The 26,540-nt window shown below is 39.5% G+C and overlaps 1 protein-coding gene across 2 annotated transcripts in view; it reads left to right on the top strand.

Annotated features, from left to right (window-relative positions):
• lman1 (lectin, mannose-binding, 1) overlaps positions 1-22,297 on the top strand; it is a 65,598-nt gene extending 43,301 nt beyond the window's left edge. Inside the window, exons 11-13 of one of the 2 annotated variants that reach the window (XM_063042714.1) lie at positions 10,908-11,052; positions 12,747-12,868; positions 20,405-22,297. In XM_063042714.1, the coding sequence (XP_062898784.1) occupies positions 10,908-11,052; positions 12,747-12,868; positions 20,405-20,441 (304 nt within the window). In that variant the 3' untranslated portion in view covers positions 20,442-22,297. The remainder of the gene's footprint in view (positions 1-10,907; positions 11,053-12,746; positions 12,869-20,404) is intronic. The other variant, XM_063042713.1, reaches the window with a different exon arrangement.
• The last annotated feature ends 4,243 nt before the right edge of the window (positions 22,298-26,540 follow it).

Genomic DNA, 26,540 nt, shown 5'->3' with positions numbered 1-26,540 from the left:
TGTGTTTCAAATAGAATAAAAATGAACCCACTCAGGAAATGCGATATGTATTTTTACAAACAGCTTGCGTAAAGGATGTGATGTCCAGACAAAATGAACTGCACCCCTATAGATAGAACAGTTGACATTAATGGTTTTCCCATCGATTTGTATCCCTATTTACTCATTCACACAAGTTCTACCATTTCATCTTTAGCACTATGTTTATTCTGAACATTTTGAATATCTTATTAAGAAATCTTTTGCTGTAGTGTGCATGTTATGGGCAAGCCAGTATTTAATGACCATAAACTTTTTGAACCACTTCAGAGGGTGATGCAGGATATTGCAACACAATACTCTGAACAGTCTATGTAAAGGTGGCAGGCTTGCTTTCCTGGCAGATATCTTTTGAACTCATTGGATTTTCATGACTTTGTGGTCACTCGTTTTGCTAGTGCCATCTTTTAATTTACTTCAATTGTAAAATGTTTCTGCTTTAAATTAGTGAAAGACAAATTTAAGATTGATATAGTGTTGTTCTTAATCTAAACAATAAACATGCCATATAGTGGCAGATAATGTTGAGGTAGCAGGAAGTCTACAGAAGGACTAGGACAGACGAACAGAATGGGCAAAGAAGTGGCAGATGGAGTACAGCATAGGGAAGTGTAAGGTCATGCACTTTGGTAGAAGAAATAAAGGCATAGAGTATTTTCTAAATGGGGAGAAAATTCAGAAATCAGAGGTGCAAAAGGACTTGGGAGTCCTTGTGCAGAATTCCCTGAAAGTTAACTTGCAGATTGAGTCAGTAGTAAGGAAGGCAAATGCAATGGAGCATTCATTGCAATTGTCGTCGTCGTGGCTATCCCTCGAGGTTGAGGATGATGGTCTTCGTTCCATAGAGCGAAGACGCCTGTGCGTGTATTTGTTTAACGTGTACTTGATGCTGCACTCCAAGAAGCACACGATACTTCACAAATCAACCAACTGATTCCAATGGCATGGAAACCATGACGATTGGAGCTGATGGATTTGTTGCAGCCTTCATCCGCCTTCACAGCCGTTGAGTTCAAAGTAACTTGGTCCGCCTGCCACCGTTGAGGTCTTGGTTGGATTGTTCTTTGTCAGGGACCTCACCCTCGACCTTACCGCCATGGGTGACCCAACCAGGAGCATAGCTCCAGATGGCATTGCTCTTGGGATCTCAGGACCACACAAGCCTCTCCACCGCGACAAGGTGACAATCCACGGAGAAAGATAGGGCAATAGAGCTATAATACGATAGAAATTATGTAATGCTGAGGCTTTATAAGGCATTGGTCAGACTACACTTGGAGAATTGAGAGCAGTTTTGAGGTCCTTTATCTAAGAAAGCATGTGCTCGTATTGGAGAATGTCCAGAGGTGGTTAATGAGAATGATCGCAAGAATGAAAGGGTTAATGTACAAAAAGCATTTGATGGCTCTGGGCCTGTACTTGCTGAAGTTTAGAAGACTTGCATTGGGGAAATCTCATTGAAATCTATATCAAATATTGAAAGGCTTAGAAAGAGTGGACGTAGAGACAATATTTCCAGTAGTGGGGGAGTCAAGGAGCTTTGGAATAGAAGAGCATCTTTTTAGAAAAGAGATGAGGAATTTCTTTGGCGGGGAATCGGTGGAATTCACTGCTGTAGAGGCCAAATCACTGGGTATATTTAAAGCAGAGGTTGATAGATTCTTGATTAGTAAGAGTGTCTAAGGTATGGGGAGAAGGCAGGAGAATGGGGTTGCGAGGGATAATAAATGAGCCATGATAGAAAGGCAGAGCAGACTTGATGAGCGGAATGGCCTGTTTCTGCTCCTATGGTCAAATGCTTTAGACCTCAATAGTGTTTCCCAGTCATACCTCTCTGGTGACCAAAAACATTTTTATAATGGAACAGTGTTCCAGCATAAACTATTTTCATGCACTCATTCATAGAAACATAGAAAAACATACAGCACAATACAGGCCCTTTGGCCCACAAAGCTGTGCTGAACATGTCCCTACCTTAGAACTACCTAGGCTTTACCCATAGCCCTCTATTTTTCTAAGCTCCATGTAGCCATCCAGGAGTCTCTTAAAAGACCCTATCATTTCCGCCTCCAACGCCGCTGTCGGCAGCCCATTCCACGCACTCACCACTCTCTGCGTTTAAAAAAAACAACAACAACAACTTAACCCCTGACATCTCCTCTGTACCTACTTCCAAGCACCTTAAAACTATGTCCTCTCCTGCTAGCCATTTCAGCCCTGGGGAAAAGCCTTTAACTATCCACATGATCAATGCCTCTCATTATCTTGTACACCTCTATCAAGTCACCTCTCAACCTTATTCTCATAAGGCATGCTCCCCAATCCAGGCAACATCCTTGCAAAACTCCTCTGCACCATTTCTATGGTTTCCATGGAGCACTGTACTCCAAGTGGGGTCTGACCAGGGTCCTATATAGTTGCAACATTACCTCTCAGCTCTTAAACTCAATCCCACGATTGATGAAGGCCAATGCACTGTATGCCTTCTTAACCACAGAGTAGCAGCGTAGCCCCTTTGAGTGTCCTATGTACTTGGACCCTAAGATCCCTCTGATCCTCCACACTGCCAAGAGTCTTACCATTAATGCTATATTCTGCCATCATATTTGACCTACCAAAATAAACCACCTCACTCTTATCTGGGTTGAACTCCATCTGCCACTTCTCATCCTTTTCACTTGGTTCATAAAGCACAGTGGAAGGGTATTTGCCCTATCAGATCCCTGCCATCTTCCACCAGAGATATTCCATCATACTCATTCCCTTTGTTTCCCTGTATCTCTCAAACTTTCTCACTCACATAACTATTTTTCACTTCCCAGTTAATTCTCTTTCCACTTACTTAAAGTAGACAGTTAGTAATATAACCTCAAAGTTGCTGGTGAAGGCAGCAGACCAGCAGCATCTCTAGGAAGAGGTACAGTCGACGTTTCAGGCCGAGACCCTTCGTCGTCCTGATGAAGGGTCTCGGCCTGAAACGTCGACTGTACCTCTTCCTAGAGGTACTGCTGGTCTGCTGCCTTCACCAGCAACTTTGATGTGTGTTGCTTGAATTTCCAGCATCTGCAGAATTCCTCGTGTTTGCGTATAATATAACCTCTTGAGATTCGAGGAAAAATTAAAGCATGTGGTTAAGATTCACAGTTAACTTTATAAATTCAATGCCGACACCATCCGGCATCATATTTCTGCAATTCATTGTTAGGAAATTTTGTTTTCTCTTTCTAAATTATAAAATTCTGCTTTTATTTAAATTAATGAACAGTTAAATAACATTTGCTGCCAATTACGTTTATCTAACATGTTACAGAACTCCATGTTTTCAAACAGTATATTAAATGTTACTGAGTTACCATGGCAGCTGAGCCTAGAGATTGCAAACTTGCAAAATCTTGCAAAATTATAGATTAAGCAAATCGGCAACCTTATTACATCATTGAGTAGACTTTGATTTTAATAATCTTGACTTTATTTGAAGACAACGGATTAGATTTTTTAGCAATTACAGCCTTGTCTCATTCCATCTTTTTGTACTTTCAAGTGCATTACAAGATGGCTTGCCTGATCTCAAAATTTACTGGATTAAACAATGTCTAATAAAATATAACATGAGCAACAATCTCAGCCAGGATCTTAAGAGAGCATCTCCTTTGTTTCAAATTGATTTGCTTGTTTGAATGTCTCAGAATTACTAATCAGTTTAATCAGAAGAACTAAAATATCTAGAGCAAGTTGTAATTTTCAAGTCAACATCTCCTTTATTAAACAAAGATCCTTGTCAGAAGGATTAAGAAAATTATTATCGGTAATACTCCTAAATTATACAGTAACTCCATTGTCCAACGGGTTTGCAGTTTAATTTCTTAAACATCATTGTGTCTTCTTTGTACCTTCAATCTAACAATTTAGTTTTTACATATCATTCCTAATAGATGTTTTTGTAAGATGTTGTGTACATGTCAATGCCCCATTTATTAATCTGTAATATCCTCTTAGAAGAACGTAACATAAAATCACACTTTCTATAACTAACAACATGTCAGTACATTTTCGTTCATGGTTGAACGATTATTTGATTAAAAATATCCTTGTTGGCTGGTTTGCCAGAGCTGTTCGGGTTTAAACTAAGTTGGCAGGGAGATGGGGGCCGGAGTGATGAGCTAAGGATGAGTTAATTGGTACAGAAGTCGATGCAGTGTGTAGTGAGACTGGGGATGGACAGGCAGATGATGGGGCAAAATTGCAGACAGTAGGATGAGGTGAAGTGTAACATGGAACAATTAAAAAGGATAATGAATACAGGACTGAAGGAGTTATATTTTAATATATGCAATTTATGGAATATGGTAGATGATCTTGTGGCGCAGTTAGAGTTAGCAGGTATGGTGTTGTGGGCATCACTGAGACATGGCTGAAAGAAGATTATAGTTGGGAGCTTAGCATCCAAGGATACACCTTGTATTGAAATGACAGACACGTAGGCAGAGGGGGTGGTGTAGCTCTGTTTGTAAAAATTGAAATCAAATCCTTAAATCAGAAGATGTTGAATCCTTGGGAGTAGAGTTAAGAAACTGCAAGGGTCAAAAGACGCTGAAGGGAGTTGTGTACAGACTTCTGAACAGTAACTAGGATGTGGTATATAAATTTCAACAGGAGGTAAAGAGGCATGTAAAAAGGGAAATGTTATAATAAGTCATGGAGGATTTCAATATGCAAGTAGACTGGGAAAATCTGGTGCTGGGTCCCAAAAGAGGGAATCTGTAGAATGTCTGAGATGGCTTTTAGAGCAGCTTGTGGCTGAGCCCACCAGGGAAAAGTCAATTACGGATTGGGTGTTGTGTAATGAAACAGATTTGATTAGGGAGCTTAAGGTAAAGGGTCCCTTAGAAGTCAATGATCATAATATAACATTTGCCCTGCAGTTTGAGAGGGAAAAGCTAAAATCAAATGTATAAGTTTTACAATGAAGTATAAGGAATTGGAGTCATGCGAGTGGAGCACTTCATTAGTTAATTGGAAGGAGACACTAGCAGAGATGACGGCAATGGCTGGATTTTTTTTGGGAGCAAATCGGGCGCAATATCCCAAAGAAGTAGTATTCTGAAGGGAGGCTGAGGCAACAGTGGCTGACAAGGAAAATGAAAGGCAGCATAAAAGCAAAAGAGGGGGCATATAATAAAAATAATAGTGGAGAGTTATAGGATTGGGAAGCTTTTAAAAACTAAGAGAAGGCCACTAAAAAAGCCATAAGGAGAGAAAAGATGAAATGTAAAGATAAGCTTGCCAAAAATATCAGAGGATACCAAGAGGTTTTTTTTTCAAATATATAAAGAGTAACAAGATACTGCACATGAGGTTCATTAACAACAAAAAAGCCCATGGTATTACAAGAAGATGACATGGATAATGTGGATAGATGATTTGCAGGAGGGAAAGAGTTGGATAAAAGAGGCTGATTGTTGGCTGCCAGTGACAAGTGATGTTCCTCAGGGTATCGATATTGGGACTGCGGCTTTTCATGTTATATGTCAGTCATTTGGATGAGGAAATTGATAACTTTGTCGCCAAGTTTGCAGACGATACGAAGATATGTGGAGGGGCAGGTAATGTTGAGGAAGCATGGAGCTGTCAGAAGGACTTGGATGGATTGGGAAGGTGGGCAAAGATGTGGCAGATGTAGTATAGTGTAGGGAAGTATTTGATCATACACTTTGGTAGAAGAAATAAAGACAGACTATTTTCAAAATGGTGAGAAAATTTAAATATCAGAGGGGCGAAGATACTTGGGAGTCCTTGTGCAGGATTCTCTAAAGGTTAAGTTGCTGGTAAAAAAGACAAATACAATGTTAGCATTCATTCAAGAGGACTAGAATATAAGAACAAGAACGTGATGTTGAGGCTTTATAAGGCATTGGTCAAACCGCACTGTAATGTATGGATCTGTAGGGAGCAGCTTATTTACTTCACACAAATTTTGTGACAGCTAATTTTAGTCTATATCTCACATATTTCATAAATCACTGATCTGAAATTTTAAAGGTGAATTTATTACCCGAATGCCCCTAATACAGGACTTGTAGTTGACCTCTAGTCATGTTTGTGATGATGGTTGGAATTTAGGTGGAGTTACAGTGAAACAGTGGTAGACCAATTGCTAAATCTTGTTTACCAATCTGATCTGCAGTCACAATGAATATAACTACTGGATGGTGGTAGTTTACTGTATAATTTAAGTTCTGGGGAGATCATATTCTATGCTACAGAAAGGAAATATTGGTAAGTTACAGTGCAGAGCTATTGGAGATCTGGGGCTAATTAGATTAGATTATGAACACTGGTTAGATGAACCTTTTTTTAAAGTGTATCCTAAATGAAATGTTTGTGTTTTCCTTTTTAATTTACCCTCTTCTTTATATGTTTAGTTTGAATATTTCCTGGTGACATCAGTGTGTTGTGCATTATGAAGTAAATTGTATATATGAGCTTCTGATCATTCAAATTATGATAGGCTACTTCGTTTAAATGTTGCCGGATTATCAGAGAAATCAACTTTTTTGTTTAAAATACAGCTATAAATATAGAACTAGCTCTTGCCTTTCTGAAATTTTCATTAAAAATAAATTCCTTGAATATGAAGAATACATGTAAAACCAAACTGTCACTTGATAACACAGGAAATTAGTGTTATAATTGGAAGACTAAATATGTGTTGCATGAAGAGATGAAACTATTGCAAATGGGATATGAAGCTGGAATAAGAATTTCCTTTTTGCCTATCCATTAATGCTTTAGTTTCTTGCTAGACTATTCTATCTTTAATTTCCTTATCAATATCCTGGTTCTTGATTGCTGAGTTCTCAAATTTTCATAATCCTTGGGTTTATTTGATTTTTACTACCTTTTTAATTGGCCATATAATCGAGGTAGCATTAAACTTTTACGGCATAGAACGTGTGTCTGGCATCAGATACCTTGTGAACGTCCTTAGTGTTTTGCACTGTTATTTTTCAGCTGGCATTAACTCTATTTATGCTACTAAGTGAAAATTCAAGAACAGTTTTCAATGAATGCAATTATCATTGTTTCAGCACTTGCCAGATTTTATTTGTGGAATTCCACATTTTGACTGGTCATTCACAAGTGTCAGTCTTGCTTCTATTTTAATGGGTAATTACTGAAAGTTCGATTCATAGCTAGTGACATTTGCAAACAAAATTAGAACAATTGTTTATGGTTCCATTGAAAATCTGTAATGACTTGATTTCTAACCCCTTGAATACTTTGAATTAGAAAAGTGCAATGAACAAATTGCTTTTCAAAGTAACATGGGTCCCTCAGCTATGCTTTTGATTTAAAAACAATCAATAAATGCATAATACAAAGGAAAGAGATGTTCACTTTTTAATTCCTTACAGATTTAAGCAAAGGTTTAAGACTGATTTCTTGACATCAAACATGATACTAGGCAATATGACTCTCTGAAAAAAAATGCTGTTTTTGATTTTAAGTTAATTTTTCTTAACTTGTGTTTTGAAGTTCACTACAGTTGCACAATTTTTTAAATAACAGGCCTTTTAAAACTTAGTTGTGAAATGTATGCCTGTACCAAGCCAGTTGCTATTTACTGCCATAGGAGATTCCTTTCTCCTCATTTGCTGGACTATTGCTGTTTGATAAAGTGTGTAGAGATTTATGAGGAACCAATCTGAATGAAATGTGTGGTTTCAGACAGATTAACTGAGGAATGGTTCAAAGATCAAATTCATGATTGTGTATTATGCTCACAGACAGGGATTAAAAGGCCCAATAAAATTGCCTCTAGCACTCACTCTAATCTACTTTAGAAAAGTGCAGAGCCATTGCAACAACCTCACAATGTGTCTGGTATTTGTTAAAATCACACATCTCAAAATTTTAAAAAAAAGTGTGAAGTATTTGACTTGTCAATTGTTATAAAAGAATAAGAAACATTTTTAAACTGCCTGTACTTAAATTTAAGAATAATTTTAAGAGAATTTGATACTGCTTTTCCTTTTACACAATGTGCTTAAGGTAATTTCCTAACAAAAGCAGTGTAATTTCCATTGTAAATTATGAACTCAGTCTAATTTGTTTTATTTTAAGAAATTTAATCCTTGATTAAAGGAATAATCTTGCCCTAAAGTTTATTTTGCCTTGATTAAAACAAATGAATTTCTTATTTCATGCAATTGTACAACAGTTTAACAATTTTTCCGTTACATTAAAAGAAAGGTTCAGCCTGGGAGAAGGGTCTTGAAGAATGATGCTTCTGTTAAATTTTTGATTTGAAGATTTGAGTACTCAGACTGGATGAGTGTGTTTCTCAGTCAGAATTTTGTCACTGGGAATGGCCCACTTGCTACTTAATTATGTCCCTTGAAGAACAAAAAATGGTACAGTACAGGAACACACCCTTCAGGTCACAACGTCTGTGCTGACCATCATGCCAATGTAACTGCGCATCTGCCCGGATATAGTCTGTATCCTCGATCCTCTGCTTGCTCATGTCTGTCTAAATGGTCCTTAATCTGCTGTTGTATCTGCTTCCCTGGCAGTGCATTCCAAGCACCTATCACACTCTCTAAAACAAAATGTTTGCTACATAAAGTCTCCTTTAAACCTTTTCCTCTCTTACCTGAAAACTATGCCTTTCCTCGACATTTCCACCCTGAGGGTAAAACTATATATATATATATATATATATATATATATATATTATAAATAATATCACTCATAGTTTTATGTACTTTATCGGTTACCCCTCAGCCTCTAAACCTCCAGGGAAGACAATCCAAAAAGGATACAATAGGGTCTTTTAAGAGCCTCTTAGATAGGTAGATGGAGCTTCGAAAAGTAGAGGGTTACGTGCTAGGGAAATTCTAGGCAGTTTCTAGAGTAGGTTATGTGGTTGGCACAGCATTGTGGGCCGAAGGGCCTGTAATATGCTGCAAATTTCTATGTTCTCTATGTAAGGTTCAGCATAAGAGTTATATTGATGAAATCTACCGCAGCTTTTCAGTGGGCAATCTGTAAAAAGGTATATTTAGAGTCAGAATTGTGTCTAATATTGCCAGCATGTCATGAAATTTGTTAATGTTATGGCCGCAATAAAATCAAGTACATGATTAATAAATATAAAGAGAAAAAACTGAATTACATTAAACATATATGTCTATTAAATGGTTAAGTTAAAGTAACTAGTGCAAAAAAAAGTAGTGAGGTAGTGTTCATGGGTTCAATGTCCATTTTGAAATTGGATGGCAGAGGAGAAGCTGTTCTTGGATTGCTGAGTGTGTACCTTCAGGCTTCTGTTCCACCTTCCCAGTGGTAACAATGAGAAGAGGGCATGTCCTGGATGGTGGGGATGCTTAATGACGGACGCTGCCTTCCCAAAGCACTGCTCCTTCATGGTATCTTGGATACTACAGAGGCTAGTACCCATGATGGAGCAGACTAGTTTTACATGTTTCTGCAACTCACTTCGATCTTGCCTCCCCCATACCAGACAGTGATCCAACAGATAGAATGCTCTCCACAGTACATTTATAAAAATTTTTGAACATTTTGACAAACCAGATCTCCTCAAGCGCCAAATAAAATATAGCTGCTGTCTTGTCTTCTTTGAAGCTGCATCAATATGTTGCATCCAGGTTAGGTCCTCTGTGATATTGACTCCCAGGAACTTGAAATTGCTCACTCTCTCCACTTCTAGATTGGTTTGTGCTCCCTCGTCTTGTCCTTTCTGAAGTCCACAATCAGGTCTTTAGTCTTGCTGATGCTGATTGCAAGGTTGCTGCGGTGAAACCACTCAACTAGCTGGTATATCTCGTTCCTGTACGCCCTTTCATCACCATCTGAAATTCTGTCAACAATGGTTGTATCATTAGCAAATTTATAGATGGCATTTGAGCTATGCCTAGCCACACAGTCATGGATGTAGTGAGAGAGCGGTGAGTTAAGCACACACCCTGTGGTGCACCAGAGTTGATTGCCAGCAAAGTGGAGATATTATTTCTGGGCTGAAAAAAATATAGGGACTGGAAACGTTTTTTTCCTCCCAGCTCTGATGAAGGGTCTCAGCCCAAATTGTTGACTGTTTACTCTTTTCCATAGATGCTGCCTGGCCTGCTGAATTCCTCCAGCATTTTTTTTTATGTTGCTCGGTTTTTAGATCGTCCAAGTGTTTGAAAGCTGTGTGGATAGTCATTGAGATCACATCTGCTGTACATGTGTTTTGAATAAGTGCCAAATATCCCTTGAATCAGTTCAAGGACAAGCAAGGCAGTTTCATATTCTGAATACATCCTTAATCAATACATTGATCTATCTATAAAAGCCAAATACTGAAGTTACTAAAAGTACTTAGCAGCTCAGGCAGCTTTTGTGGAAAGACTTGTAAACATCAAAGATCTTGTCAGATTTTATTTTTGCAGTTGGAAATTTGAGTGCTTATTGGTTGTTGCATTTCACATATTTCATCAGTTGATTGCAGTTCGATATCTTCTCCAATCAGAATTGCTTTGGGAAGTCCTGATCTTATGAAAACTAACAAGTAACATAAAAACTCAGCAGGTCGGGTAGCATCTATGAAGAGAAATAAACAGTAGTCCTGGTGAAGGGTCTTGCCCTGAAAAGTCAACTGTTTATTCCTCTCCACAGATGCTGCTTCACCTGCTGTGTTCCTCGAGCATTTTGTGTGTGTGTGTTGCTCAAAATTTCTATCAGAAATGCAGAATCTCTTGTGTTTATGTAACTTAGTAATTGTCTATCTTTGTAGCCTTACTTTGAAAGTTTTGAGTGTAGCCAGCTACCTAACTATTCACACTGACGTTTGTCTATCTCTTTAGGAATTCAGTAACTAATGCCCTGAGTCAGGCAGCTCAGCTTCCAGGTGGTGCAACTGGAGGGTATGAAATGACTCAACATTTCCACGATATCAAAGAACACCTCCATGTTGTGAAAAGAGACCTTGGTGCATTGGTACAAAGAAATGTAAGTGCTTTAAGTCTTGTTTCGGAGTTCAGAACAAACTAAACTTGTTTGTTATGCCAACTTTTAGCTTTTTCAAGCATCCAGAAGTCTTTAGATCTAACAATTTTGCTTAATGTAAAAGTTAATGATGTAGTTACTGATGAGATGGAGCTAACAGGAAATTATAATTTTGCGTGACATTAGCATGGCCCGCTTTTTGATGTAGTTTTACTGTTCATTTGATCCACTCCTGAAGATTAGCAGAGACTGCAAAACTCCTTTCGATTTTAATAAATGAGTAAATTAATGATTTATGAGATAGGGCAATTTAACATTTCCCTCTGCATCCCCTCTGTCTGGTTTGCAACCTTGTCAGCTATTTTTTTGGACCCTAGACAACTGTTCCTGTAGTTGATATGAAGACAGCCTGCTGGTCCTAGACTCACCCACTGAGTTTGATGCAGACTGTACCTCATGATAGCTCTTCTTTTGATCACTGTGGCTGCACTAAACCTTCTGTGACGCCCCCCCCGGATTCAGTCAAAATCAAGTCTTGCTGCTATAGCTGTATCACAAAGTGCAAATGTGCAGTAGCAACAATTAAGCCTCGTACAGGAATTGAAAACACTTTTTGACGGCTCTTGCTGTCAGGACCTCTTCAGGAGTTTCTGATCATCAGACATTTTAAAAAGAATTCAAAATTAAGCCAAATATATGGGACAGAATTAAACTTGGCTAACTGGAGGTAGCTGCTTTGCACTTGACTAGATATTTCAAAGCTGTGCTGTTTGAGGATTCTACTGTATATTTGCTAATTTAAAAACTTAATTCATGACTGATGTTTTTTTTATGGAACTCACAGCTCAGTGTGCTTAGTCATGTGGTAGAGCAGGCAATGTGTATAAACATTCAACCTCCATCTTATTTCTGTACAATGGTGCTATGGTGTAGAACTGTCCAAAACAATGGATGGGAGATATGTGGCAGTGAGATATGTAATTACCATCCGCAACAAAACATGATCTGGTCTGACCCTCTGTAGAAATTCAAATATGAAACACCATCTGTCTTTGTATAAAGGTTATACTTGTTGTTTCCCTTCAACCTATCTTGTTTACTCATTAATTAGATAAATTCCCTTGAAGGGTTTTCAGAGCAACCATTTTGATTAGGTCTTTAGTGAAACCGAGAATACTAGGACTTAGACTAACTTGGCATCTCTCAATCTTGTCAGGTCCATTTTTCTTACATCATAAAACGTAGACATTTGACCCATAAAGTCATTCTCATAGGACATATGAGAATGTCGTGTGGAATAACCCATAGGACATTCTCTCAGAGTTTTTGTCTGACTCTTGGAGAAATACCAGTCACCGACTTATTTCCCTTTTAACCTTGTGTCTCATACATGTCAGTTAAAACCCCCTGATTTTCTCACCAGCCACATGCACTTGTAATTGGTTAAATGTCTAACAATCAGTTCACCTTTGAGGTGAGGGAGGTAACCAGATAACCTGGAGGAAACCTGTGCAGTCCCAGGAGAACATGCAAACTCCACACGAATGGCAACAGAAGTCAGAAGTGAACTTGGGTAACTGGAAGCAGCTGCCTTGTATTTGACTGGATCAATTAATATTTCAAAGCTGTGCTATTTGAAGATTCTACTGTATATTTGCTAATATAAATCTTAAGTCATGGCTCATGTTTTTCAACAGGTAAATATTGAGAAGCCTAAATGCCCAGAATTACCCCCATTCCCATCATGTTTATCTACAACTCATTTCTTCATGTTTGTGGCCTTTCAAACGGTATTGTTCATTGGTTATATAATGTATAGGTAAGTATAATTTACATTGATGAAGTAGGTTTTATTTTTGGCTTTTAATGCTTATAAGAATGCAATTAGTGAATTTTAATTAAATTATAAGGAAATTTACATGGAATATCCAGCATTCAATAGAAACATAGAAAACCTACAGCCCAATACAGGCCCTTCGGCCCACAAAGTTGTGCCGAACATGTCCCTACCTTAGAAATTACTAGGCTTGCCTATAGCCCTCTATTTTACTAAGCTCCATGTACCTATCCAGAAGTCTCTTAAAAGACCCTATTGTATCCACCTCCACCACCGTTGCCGGCAGCCCATTCCACACACTCACCACTCTCTGAGTAAAAACTTACCCCTGATATCTCCTCTGTACCAACTCTCCAGCACCTTAAACCTGTGTCCTCTTGTGACAACCATTTCAGCCCTGGGAAAAAGCCTCTGACTATCCACACAATCAGTGCCTCTCATCATCTTATACACCTCTATCAGGTTACCTCTTATCCTCCGTCGCTCCAAGGCGAAAAGGCCGAGTTCACTCAACTTGTTTTCATAAGTCACGCTTCCCAATCCAGGCAACATCCTTGTAGATCTCCTCTGCACCCTTTCTATCGCTTCCACATCCTTCCTGTAGTGAGCACAGTTCTCCAAGTGGGGTCTGACCAGGGTCTTATATAGCTGCAACATTACCTCTCGTCTCCTAAATTCAATTCCACGATTGATGAAGGCCAATACACCGTATGCCTTCTTAACCACAGAGTCAACCTGTGCAGCTGCTTTGAGCGTCCTATGGACTCGGACCCCAAGATTCCTCTGATCCTCCACACTGCCAAGAGTCTTACCATTAATACTATATTCTGCCATTGTATTTGACCGACCAAAATGAACCACTTCACACTTACCTGAGTTGAACTCCAACTGCCACTTCTCAGCCCAGTTTTGTATCCTATCAATGTCCTGCTGTAACCTCTGACAGCCCTCCACACTATCCCCAACCTTTGTGTCATCAGCAAACTCACTAACCCATCCCTCCACTTCCTCATTCAGGTCACTTATAAAAAATCACGAAGAGTAAGGGTCCCAGAACAGATCCCTGAGGCACACCACTGATCACCGACCTCCATGCAGAAAATGACCCGTCTACAGCTACACTTTGCCTTCTGTGGGCAAGCCAGTTCTGGATTCACAAGGCAATGTCCCCTTGGATCCCATGCGTCCTTACTTTCTCAATAAGCCTTGCATGGGGTACCTTATCAAATGCCTTGCTGAAATCCATATACATTATATCTACTGCTCTTCCTTCACCAGTGTGTTTAGTCACATTCTCAAAAAATTCAATCGGGCTCATAGGGCCTGCCCTTGACAAAGCCATGCTAACTATTCCTAATCATATTATACCTCTCCAAATATTCATAAATCCCTCCTCTCAGGATCTTCTCCATCAACTTAACAACCACTGGAGTAAGACTTGCTGGTCTATAATTTCCTGGGCTATCTCTACTCCCTTTCTTGAATAAAGGAACAATATCTGCAACCCTCGAATCTTCCGGAACCTCTCCCGTCCCCATTGATGATGCAAAGATCATTGCCAGAGGCTCAGCAATCTCCTCCCTCGTCTCCCACAGTAGCCTGGGGTACACCTCATTCGGTCCCCGGCGACTTATCCAACTTGATGCTTTCCAAAAGCTCCAGCACATCCTCTTTCTTCATATCTACATACTCAAGCTTTTCAGTCTGCTGCAAGTCATCACTACAATCACCAAGATCCTTTTCCATAGTGAATACTGAAGTAAAGTATTCATTAAGTACCTTTGCTATTTCCTCCGGTTCCATACACACTTTCCCACTGTCACACTTGATAGGTCCTATTCTTTCACGTCTTATCCTCTTGCTCTTCACATACTTGTAGAATGCCTTGGGGTTTTCCTTTATCTTGCCCACCCAGGCCTTCTCATAGCCCCTTCTGGCTCTCCTAATTTCCTTCTTAAACTCCTTCCTGTTAGGCTTATAATCTTCTAGATCTCTAACATTACCTAGCTCTCTGAACCTTTCGTAAGCTTTTCTTCTTGACTAGATTTATTACAACCTTTGTACACCACAGTTCCCGTATCTTACCATAACTTCCCTGTCTCACTGGAACGTACCTATGCAGAACTCCACACAAATATCCCCTGAACATTTGCCACATTTCTTCCATACTTTTCCCTGAGAACATCTGTTCCCAATTTAAGCTTCCAATTTCCTGCCTGATAGCCTCATAATTCCCCTTACCCCAATTAAACGCTTTTCTAACTTGTCTGTTCCTATCTCTCTCCAATGCTATTGTAAAGAAGGTAGAATTATGATCACTATCTCCAAAATGCTCTCCCACTGAGAGATCTGACACCTGACCAGGTTCATTTCCTAACACCAAATCAAGTACAGCCTCTCCTCTTGTAGGCTTATCTACATATTGTGTCAAGAAACTTTCCTGAACACACCTAACAAACTCCACCCCATCTAAACCCCTTGCTCTAGGGAGATGCCAATCTGTATTTGGGAAATTAAAATGGCCCACCACGACAACTCTGTTATTATTACACCTTTCCAGGATCTGTTACCCTCTCTGCTCCTCGATATTCCTGTTATAATTGGGTGGCCTATTAAAAAAAACACCCAGTAAAGTTATTGACCCCTTCCTGTTCCTAACCTCCACCCACAGAGACTCCGTAGACAATCCCTTCATGACGTCCACCTTTTCTGCAGCCGTGACACTATCTCTGATCAACAGTGCCACGCCCCCACCTCTTTTGCCTCCCTCCTTGTCCTTTCTGAAACATCTAAAGCCTGGCACTCATTCCTGTGCCTGAGCCATCCAAGTCTCTGTAATGGTCACCACATCATAGCTCCAAGTACTGATCCACGCTCTAAGCTCATCTGCTTTGTTCACAATACTCCTTGCATTAAAATAGACACATCTCAAACCGTTGGTCTGAGCACATCCCTTCTCTATCACCTGCCTATCCTCCCTCTCGCACTGTCTACAAGCTTTCTCTATTTATGAGCCAACCGCCTCTTCCCCAGTCTCTTCAGTTCGGTTCCCACACCCCAACAATTCTAGTTTAAACTCTCTCCATTAGCCTTAGCAAACCTCCCCGCCAGGATATTGGTCCCCCTGGAATACAAGTGCAACCCGTCCTTTTTGTACAGGTCACACCTGCCCCAGAAGAGGTCTCAATGATACAGAAATCTGAATCCCTGCCCCCTGCTCCAATCCCTCAGCCACGCATTTATCCTCCACCTCATTCTATTCCTATTCTCACTGTCGCGTGGCACAGGCAGTAATCCCGAGATTACTACCTTTGCGGTCCTGCTTCTCAACTTCCTTCCTAACTCCCTGTAGTCTTTTTTTCAGGACCTCTTCCCTTTTCCCACCTAAGTCATTGGTACCAATATGTACCACAACCTCTGGCTATTCTCCCTCCCACTACAGAATATCTTGGACGCGATCAGAAACATCCTGGACCCTGGCACCTGGGAGGCAAACTACCATCTGAGTTTCTTTCCTGCGTCCACAGAATCGCCTAGCACTAATTTTGTTTTGGCTTAAATCCTGTCAAGATTGGTATCATTGTTCAAAGTCAGTGTAGCATTATTGACATTTCTAATTGAATATAATGGATTAATCTTGTATCTGATATATTTTTCCTAATGGTACTGGTTAAATTTCTAGTACTTGACTACCAGACACTTTAGGGTCATACCAATTAGCATTGGCAAACCACATAACTCTGATCTTTGATTGCGCTGATTGCAAATTTATATGTTTGTGAGTGAGTCCAGTCATAAACATACTGTCCAGAACATGAAAAGGTTAAGTTTGCATCATACTATAGACTTCCTTTACAACCACCAGTTTGTCCTCTGTTCTTTCCTGAAATTGCTGATCTTTCCCCTTCATCACTTTATCTTCTTCCCTCTGTGACATCCCTCTCAACCATCCATCCCTCCTTTCGTAATGTTATAAACATTCAAACTCACCCCAAATTAGATATCCGCCCTGACAACTTGGGGAGTTAACCTTTAGGTGACTATCAAATCTTCAATCATATTCAAAGGTTATAATTTCCAGGTGTCTTCTTATAGAAAATACTTCCCTTTCATAAACTTTTTCTGTCTTTTTTTTGTTTAAAGATTTGTATTATGCCTTCTCTGAAATGAAAAGGTTTAATTGCTTGAGCTGCCTTTGAAAGATTTGATCACATTGTCCATTGATTTACTTCTAATGATCCTGTGTTTTTCAAGGAAACACTAGAGAAACTGCATCCAATATGCTTGGGAAAGGGCTTTGATCAACATGATGTAAAACATAAATAAAACACTTAAATAGTCCACAGTGATTCGTTGCCACAGGCAGCTGTGGTGCCAATTCATTGGGTATATTTAAGGCAGAGGTTGATAGGTTCTTCATTAGTCATGGCAGAAAGGGAAATGGGAAGAAGGCAAAAGATTGGGGCTGAGAGGGAAATGGATCAGCCACATTGAAATGGCGGAGCAGGCCTGATGGGCCAACTTGCTTAATTCTGCTCCTATATCTTATGGTCTAATTTTTTAAAAAATAGGAAATAGTGAAAATGGATGTGGAAAGAGGTTTGAACAAAGAATTATATATTTTTCTCTGTGGGTTGAGTTGTACTCTTGATCCCTGGTTCTTGAGGAGGATAGATTTGTGACTCCAAAAAACCCCAGGGGTAACATCAAGCCTTTCATCTACACGAACGACCTATAAACTGCTGAGGTTCACCTATCTCCATCTGCATTTGTCTTATCCATACTCTTGTTAATTCTTCTTTATTTGTGGAGCTCTAAAAGCAGGAGCTAAGCATCAATAATGTCGTATTGATTGACAATTGTATGCTGCACCCAAGAAGTCTTGATGTCTTGGGATAGTTAATCACTAACCGAGTTTTCTGTGTTGTAGATATGACAGGAATTAAGTTGTGGAAAGCTAAGTCAGTTTGTTATATATAATATCCTATTTCATCTGTGGCCACTTTAGCCTTTGTCTTGTTCTTTGATCTCCCTTCTGCTGTGAATAAAGTTGTGGTTTTTTTTAATCCCTTTTGCTGCCCTTTTGATTTTATCATTTTCCCATTAATAAATTTTTTAAGTAAATGTTAATAATCTTATTTTAATTTTATCCTTTGAACCAGGGGTTTCCAGCGTGGGGTCCTCAGACCCCTTGGTTACTGGTAAGGCTCCAAAGCATTAACAAGATTGGCTATTTGAAAAAAAAATTGAGGTCATTAGAGGTGGGAAAGGATGTTAGTGAAATTACATTTTCTTTATGTTAAATATTTAAATTATACCAAAAGATATAGGAGCAGAATTAGGCCATTTGGCCTGTTGAGTCTGCCATTCAGTCATGGCTGATCCTTTTTCCCCCCTCTTCAGTCCCATTCCCCATAACCTTCGATGCTGTGAACAATCAGAACCTATCAAGCTCTGTCTTAAATACCCCCAACAACCTGGCCTCCACAGCTACCTGTGGTAACAAATTCCACAAATTCACGACTATCTGGCTAAAGAAATTTCTCATCAACTCTGTTTTAAATGGGTGCCCCTCTATCCTGAGGCTGTGCCCTCTTGTCCACAAGACCATAAGACATAGGAGATGAATTAGGCCATTCAGCCCATTGAGTCTGCTCTGTCATTACATCATGGCTGATACTGGATCCCACTCAACCCCATACACCTGCCTCTTGCCACATCTTTTGATGCCCTGACCGATCACACAACTGCAAGCTTCTGCCTTAAATATACCCACAGACTTGGTCTCCACCCTAGTCTGTTGCAGAGTGTTCCACAGATTCACCACTCTTTGGCTAAAAAAATTCCTCCGTACCTATGTTCTAAAAGGTCGCCCCTCAATTTTGAGGTGCTACCCTATCTAGTTCTTTCAACATTCGGTAGGTTTCAATGAGATCCCCACGCATTCTTCTAAATCCCAGAAAGTACAGGCCCAAGGCTGCCAAATGCTCCTCAGATGTTGACCCCTTCATTCCTGGAATCATCATCCTCTGGATAGTCTCCAATGACAATACATCCTTTCTGAGATGTGGAGCCCAAAACTGTTGATAATACTCCAAGTGCAGCTTGACTAATATCTTATAAAGCCTTGCCATTATCTCCTTGCTTTTATATTTTATTCCCCTTGAAATAAATGCCAACATTGCATTTGCCACCTTTAACCTTCTGGGAGTAATGCACAAGGCCTCCCGTCCTATGATCCTCTCATATCCCTTTTGCCAATCAACTGTCCAGCTCTTGGCTCCATCCCTCCCCCTCCTGTCTTCTCCTATCATTTTGGATCTCCCCCTCCCCCTCCCACTTTCAAATCTCTTACTAGTTCTTCTTTCAATTAGTCCTGACAAAGGGTCTCGGACCGAAACGTCGACTGTACCTCTTCCTATAGATGCTGCCTGGCCTGCTGCATTCACCAGCAACTTTTAAGTGTGTTGCTCTAAAAAGCCATAATAATATAATACTTTGAGTACTGTATTTGATACCTTTTTTGATTCTGCATCCCTAATGCACTGATACTCGCCCTGCTGGCTGCCCTTCCTGACTGTCTGACTGCACGCAATCTTTGCTTTTTTTTACCTTCTGTCCTATCCTGAGTCCCTTCACTCTGGTTCCCACCGCCCTGCCAAATTAGTTTAAACCCTCCCCAACAACTCTAACAAGCCTGCCTGTGAGAATATTGATCCCCCTCGTGTTCAGGTGCAGCCTGTCTCTTTTGTACAGGCCATACCTCCAGAAGAGATTCCAATGATCCAAGAACCTAAAGCCCTACTCCCTGCACCAGCTTCTCAGCCAAGCATTAATCTGCCAAATCATCCTGTTTCTATCCTCACTGGTGTGTGGCACAGGCAGCAATCCAATATTAACTACCCTGGAGATCCTGCGTCTCAGCTTTTTGCCTAGCCCTCACAATTCTTTTTTCAGGATCTCTTTGCTTTTCCTTCCTACATCATTGATACCAATATGTATCAAGACACCTGGCTTTGGGTAAGTTTCTGTTAAGGTTCCCCTTTTTTTCCCCTCTTACTGTACCTAGTGTAGTAAATGGCCATTGTAGTAAACCCTTAATGCCAATAATGAGCACACACTCCAAAGGTCATCCAGCTGTTGCTCCAGATCCCTAACAAGGTCTTCAAGGAGCTGCATGTGGATGCACTTCACACAGATCTAGTTCTCTGGGAGACTCTGGGTCTCCCAAGACTCTATCCTCAGCATGAAGGATTTAGGCTCTTGTGTCAAAATTCTGGCAATAAAAACTGTTCAAATTCTAGTTCCTTAAAGTGAGCTCCTACTGTACAAGACCTTTGGTATTTTTGGAAACTCAAATGAAAATCAATCTATTTGTAAAGTCACAAAGTCAAAAGTGTGATTCCTTTGTGTCCCCTCCCAAAAAGTTAAAGTGAATGGTATCCTGCCTTTTGCACTTCTTTAGGCTGAATAATGGTATATTTTTCATCTACTAATAGTTATTCCTTTCTCTCGCAGGAGCCAGCAAGAAGCAGCTGCGAAGAAGTTCTTTTGATGTTACTGTTCTTAGTTTTTACTTTGATAGTGCCCTGTGACGAAACAAAGGAAAACTAAATGAATTTTTTAAAAAAATATTTTTCAACAAACTAAGTTATTGTGGGATGCTATTTCCTTAATTCCAAAATTATTTTGTGCATACAAATTATTTTTCTACAGCTAAAGATGAAGCTGTGGGCAGTTAATTTTTTTTTGAATTCTGCATTATGGAGTTACAATGTTACAGAAGAATGAAATAGATGTTTACATGATAAGTAAAGCAATAACTGAGAATGCTGATTCTGTTCTTTGGAGATGTCTGGAAATGAGTTATTAAGAACTAGACGAAAGTTCTTGGGTGCTCATAACTATTGTTTGATTTTGCAACCATATATTGCTTTGTCTGTGCCTTTTTTTTTAAAAAAAGGGTTTTGTAATTACACCCTCCTCTAAACTTGTTCATCTTGGCTTTATTTCATGTAATTTTTCATGAATCTTTTCTTGCCTTTTTCAATTGCAAACTAAAATTTAATTGACTTCAATCTTGCATTTCTTACTTTAGTCCCAAATGACCATTTGTCAAATCTAACTTTCACCTTAAAGAGTAACCCTGTATCTTTGACATTAGTATCCCTCTCTAAGAAAGTTGGTTTTCTTTTTTTTTGTCAAATGTTCAGTTCTTTGTAAAACCCAAGTATTTTGGAATTGAGTATCACTCTTGTACCTGGAAGGAACTTCTGGCACATTTTCTCTCCCCTCTAAATGGGATGCAAAGAAAAACTGCCCAAAAGACATGTTAGAATTTTATATAAATTAAAAAGCAAAATTGTCTTTTTCTGTGGTCTCCTTCATGTCTGAACTTTGGCCTTTTTTTAATTGATGTGCTTAATCTTTTGAATGTGTATTTCCTTTCAAATTCATACTCTCTGCTCTATATCCTCAATTTTTTGAACTCCAGATTAATGTTTTTAATTATTTCTATATGTTCCTTTGTCTGTTGACCTGTAATTTGCTTATAAAATTCAGCCTCCTGAACAGCCAGTGCTTTGTGCTGCCTACCATTGTGAAAGAAAGTCATCTGAAGCTTAAGAAGATAGCTTCCATGTATATCAAATATAAAACAACTGATTAAGTTCTTTCCTAAGGGCACTTGGATGCCCAACATTTTAAAATCTTTGACATGTAGCCAATTACTTCAAAACATCAATCCAAAAAAAATCCACAATTTTGTTCAAATTTTATTCTTGTCTAACTTCCTTAGAGACTCATTCTGGTAGCATATTGTATAGTGTAAGGCCTAAAGTGTGTGTGTTTTAATTAAGTGTATGAAAAATACATGCTCTGATAATTAAACAGGTATTTGAATATCCAGATCATTCTTGCGGTCAGTCAAGGTGAAGAAATCCTTGAGAATGCACAGACTTGCTCTGAAGAATAGGTCTTTCAGACCTAGTTTGTAAATGTAGATAATTCTTGAGATTTGATTCTTTCCCAACCATGCCAGTTGCATGCACTCCCAGTTATTCCTTTTTCCCCAAGTCTTGACCAACTGCATTAGAAGCATTATGGGCCATCCGTGCACCGGTGGGTAGTGTGGATTGCTGGCTGTTTATAATTTAAAATAGAAAAGGGAATTGTATACAGTAATGGACATTTGAAGATCATCTGTGAAATTTCCTTTTTTTTTAAAAAAAGGAAATCATGTTTTTTTTAATTAATGTCCTCTTGCAACTCAAGGAAACCAATTTATATTTGGGTGTTGACAGACTTCAACCATTCAACTATGAAATATTTTAATGAAATATCTTGTTATATTAAAAGACAAGATGATTGAACATTATTAAAACTGTTTGAAATTAAGTTTACTGAAGGCTTTCATTATTAACACCTTTTGCATAGTTGCCCGAGTTATTCTCATTTAAAGAAAATCAGCAAAAAGCAGCACAAGTGGAGTTGGTGTCTTCCTATTAATGGTTCTCAGTAAATTTGCAGTGCAAAGTAACAGTTTGGAGAACAGTAGATATATAAAACACACAACACACACAAATGCTGGTGGAACGCAGCAGGCCAGGCAGCATCTCTAGGAAGAGGTACAGTCGACGTTTCGGGTGGAGACCCTTCGTCAGGACTAACCGGGAAAAAAAACATGCCATCAGGTTGGAGGCTACCCAGACGGAATATAAGGTGTTGTGCCTCCAACCGGAGTGTGGCTTCACCTTTACAGTAGAGGAGGCTGTGGATAAACATATCAGAATGGAACTGTTCCCCTTCCTATAGATGCTGCCTGGCCTGCTGCGTTCCACCAGCATTTTGTGTGTGTTTAAAAACGCAAACACAAGGAAATCTGCAGATGCTGGAATTTCAAGCAACACACATAAGAGTTGCTGGTGTATGCAGCAGGCCAGGCAGCATCTATAGGAAGAGGTACAGTCGACGTTTCGGGCCGAGACCCTTCGTCAGGACTAACTGGGGAAAAAAGAACATTCCATCAGAATGGGAATGAGACGTGGAATTAAAATGTGTGGATTTCCCAGTGGCCACACATTTTAATTCCACGTTCCATTCCCATTCTGATATGTCTATCCACTGCCTCCTCTACTGTAAAGATGAAGCCACACTCAGGTTGGAGGAACACCTTATATTATGTCTGGCTAGCCTCCAACCTGATGGCATTTTTTTTCACCTCCCCCTCGTAAACATTGACTTCTCTAACTTCCGTTAATGCCCCACCTCCCCCTGTACACTATCTGTTATTTATTATTATTTATATGTGTGTATGTGTGTGTGTATATATATATATATTCTTTTTCTGCCTCTGACCCTCTCACTATACTCCTTGCCCATCCTCTGGGCTTCCCCCTCCCCCTTTCTCTGTAGGCCTCCTGTCCCATGATTCTCTCATATCCCTTTTGCTAATCAACTGTCCAGCTCTTGGATCCATCCCTCCCCCTCCTGTCTTCTATCATTTCGGATCTCCCCCTCCCACTTTCAAATCTCTTACTAGCTCTCAGTCCTGATGAAGGGTCTCAGCCTGAAATGTCGACTGTACCTCTTCCTAGAGATGCTGCCTGGCCTGCTGCGTTCACCAGCAACTTTTGCATGTGTCGCTTGAATTTCCAGCATCTGCAGATTTCCTTGTGTTTGCGATATATAAAACATGATTGGTTCGTATGGTCCATAAAGGAAAGAGCTGCTATTATCTCCTGTGCTAAGCTTCTTTCTCGGTTAATGTATCTTGAAGTGAAGTGAATCATGCTTTCAATCACTTGTCTTTGTGTCTAAGTACAACATCCTGCTCACAAGACAAGAGCTTGCATCAAGTACATGTATTCGCAGGTGCAGTAGCATCAGCTAAGCAGCATTTGCGAAAGACAAATTAATCATAAATTATTACAAGAAATTACTTAGAATAAAAGTGTTTTAATGGCAAGACTCACACAGTGTTGCTAAACTGTAGTGATTAGTGTTTTACCGGTAGGTTCAAGAATGGAATGGTCGAAGGAAGTAGCTGACTTTGAACTGGTGTATGCCATTTCAAGCTTCTCTATCTGATGGTAGCTGAAAAACAATGGGATGCCCCAGCTGGTGTGTGCTTAGCCCACTGCTCTACTCTCTATATACACATGACTCTGGCTAGGCATAGCTCAAATATCATCTGATTTGTTGACGATACAACCATTGTTGGTAGGATCTCAGGTGGTGACGAGAGGGCATACAGGAGTGAGATATGCCGACTAGTGGAGAGGTGCCACAGCAACAACCTGGTACTCAATGTCAGTAAGACGAAAGAGCTGATTGTGGACTTCAGGAAGGGTAAGACAAAGGAACACATACCAATCCTCATAAAGGGATCAGAAGTGGAGAGAGTGAGCAACTTCAAGTTCCTGGGTGTCAAGATCTCTGAGGATCTTATCTGATCCCAACATATCGATGTAGTTATAAAGAAGGCAAGACAGCGGTTGTACTTTATTAGGAGTTTGATGAAATTTGGAATGTCAACAAATACACTCAATAGTTGTACCACGAAGAGAATTCTGACAGGCTGCATCACTGCCTGGTATGGAGGGGCTACTGCACAGGACTGAAATAAGCTGCAGAAGGTTGTAAATATAGTCCGCTCCATCTTGGGTACTAGCCTACAAAATACCCAGGACATCTTTAGGGAGTGGTGTCTCAGAAAGGTAGAGTCCATTACTAGGGACCTCGAGCACCGAGAGCATGCCCTTTTCTCACTTGCCATCAGGTAGGAGGTACAGAAGCCTGAAGGCACACACTCAGCGATTCAGGAACAGCTTCTTCCTCCACCATTCGATTCCTAAATGAACATTGAATCTTTGGACACTACCTCATTTTTTTAATATACAGTATTTCTGTTTTTGCAAGTTTTTTTAATCTATTCAATATACATTCATTTATTTGTTAATTTTTTATTTTATTATTTTTTTTCTCTGCTAGATTATATATTGCATTGAACTGCTGCTGCCAAGTTAACAAATTTCACGTCACATGCTGGTGATAACAAACCTGATTCTGATGGTGGCAAACATTGTTGATGGGTGTTGTCAATAGTGAGGAAGAATTTGCATCATAAGAACATAAAGGAGCAGGCCATCTGGCATATCAAGCCTGCTCCACTATTCAATAAGATCATTGCTGATCTCGCTATGGACTCATCTTCACCTATGTGATGTATTTGGCAGAGTTTTTTTCTTTCTGCCACTTTTACATCTGAATTGTTGTATCAGACCAAGAGGCAACCAGTCAGGATGCTTTCAATAGTATGCCTGTCGAATTATCTTTCCAGTTGTTGACTCCCATACAACACATTTCACATTTAGACCTTATTCCCTTAAGTGCTTCTGCAGTCTTGCAGAGAGAACTTAACCTTCCTGACGTATTCTGCCCTCTGTTCTGAAGAAGGGATACATAGAACCATAAGAGCACCTTAGACCTTTTGGACCAAATGATTTATTTCTGGTCTAAATACTGCATAATTTTGTTCACTAAGATTTAAGTAGTTGCCTCAGTAGTACATGTATATTCTTATTTACCCTCAAAAGCCTTTTCGTTTGTTACTTTTATGCTTTAACCAGATTGAATTTCAATTATGTCAGCAGTTGGTTAAATGTATTTTTAGTAAATGTGATCATGTATTTTGGAATGCAGTAAATTAATTTAGATTTCTTTGAAGCCTGCCACTTCAAATTTAAAAGTGTTTTTGCATGGTTAAATCAGCCTTTGAGTCTCAATGTTATCCTTACATCCTAGAATTTCTCTCCTAATGGCGGATCATTAATTAGTGATTAGATACACAAAAGCATCTATCCACCTTGAGTGTTTGACAAGTTGAGCAATAAGGATAATTCCTAATTTTATTTATTTGCTCTTTTTACAATCACTGTTCAGTGATTGTTTTCTACTCATTGATATTACTTCTCTTTTATTTGCTTTTAAAAACATCTGGAAAGGAATTCATCTTTGATCATCAATGTTTAATGTCCATCATAAAAGGAGATTTGTACAGTATTCAGCTTACAAATTTTATTGAGGTTGATTTAATGTAACTAATATTTGGAAATTAAAGACATTTGGTTTACAATGTGCTGACCTCTTAACCTATTCCAGCATCATTCTAATCCTTCTCTCCCTCCATTTTTCTTTCATCCATATGCCTATCTAACAGTCTCTTTAAAGTCTGTAATATATCTGCCTCTACCACTAACCTGGGCAGAGTGTTTCACACATCCATCAATCACGGTGTAAAAAAACCCTCACCACTGGCGTTACCTTCAATCACCTTAAGATTATTCCCTCTTGTATTACCCATTTCTGTCCTGGGAAGAAAAGTGTTAGTTGCCCTCTCTATCTATGCCCCTAGCCTACACTTCTATCAAGTCACCTCCCATCATCCTCTCCAAAGAGAAAAACCCTAGCCCGCTCAACCTATCCTCAGAGGACATGCTCTTAAATCTAGGCAGCATCCTGGTAAATCTCCTCTGCACGCTATCGTTCCTATAATCAAATTAAAGAGGCTAGGCATGAGGAGGTTAGTTCACAACAGAGGGATGGGAACCAGTGCAGAGAGACAGAGGGGTGTAAAGTGAGGGTAGAAGCAAAA

This window comes from Mobula hypostoma, chromosome 3, assembly GCF_963921235.1.
Source record: "Mobula hypostoma chromosome 3, sMobHyp1.1, whole genome shotgun sequence".
Lineage (NCBI taxonomy): Eukaryota > Metazoa > Chordata > Chondrichthyes > Myliobatiformes > Myliobatidae > Mobula > Mobula hypostoma.
The sequence above is the reverse complement of the archived record's forward strand: the minus strand, read 5'-3'. Positions and strand labels throughout refer to the sequence as shown.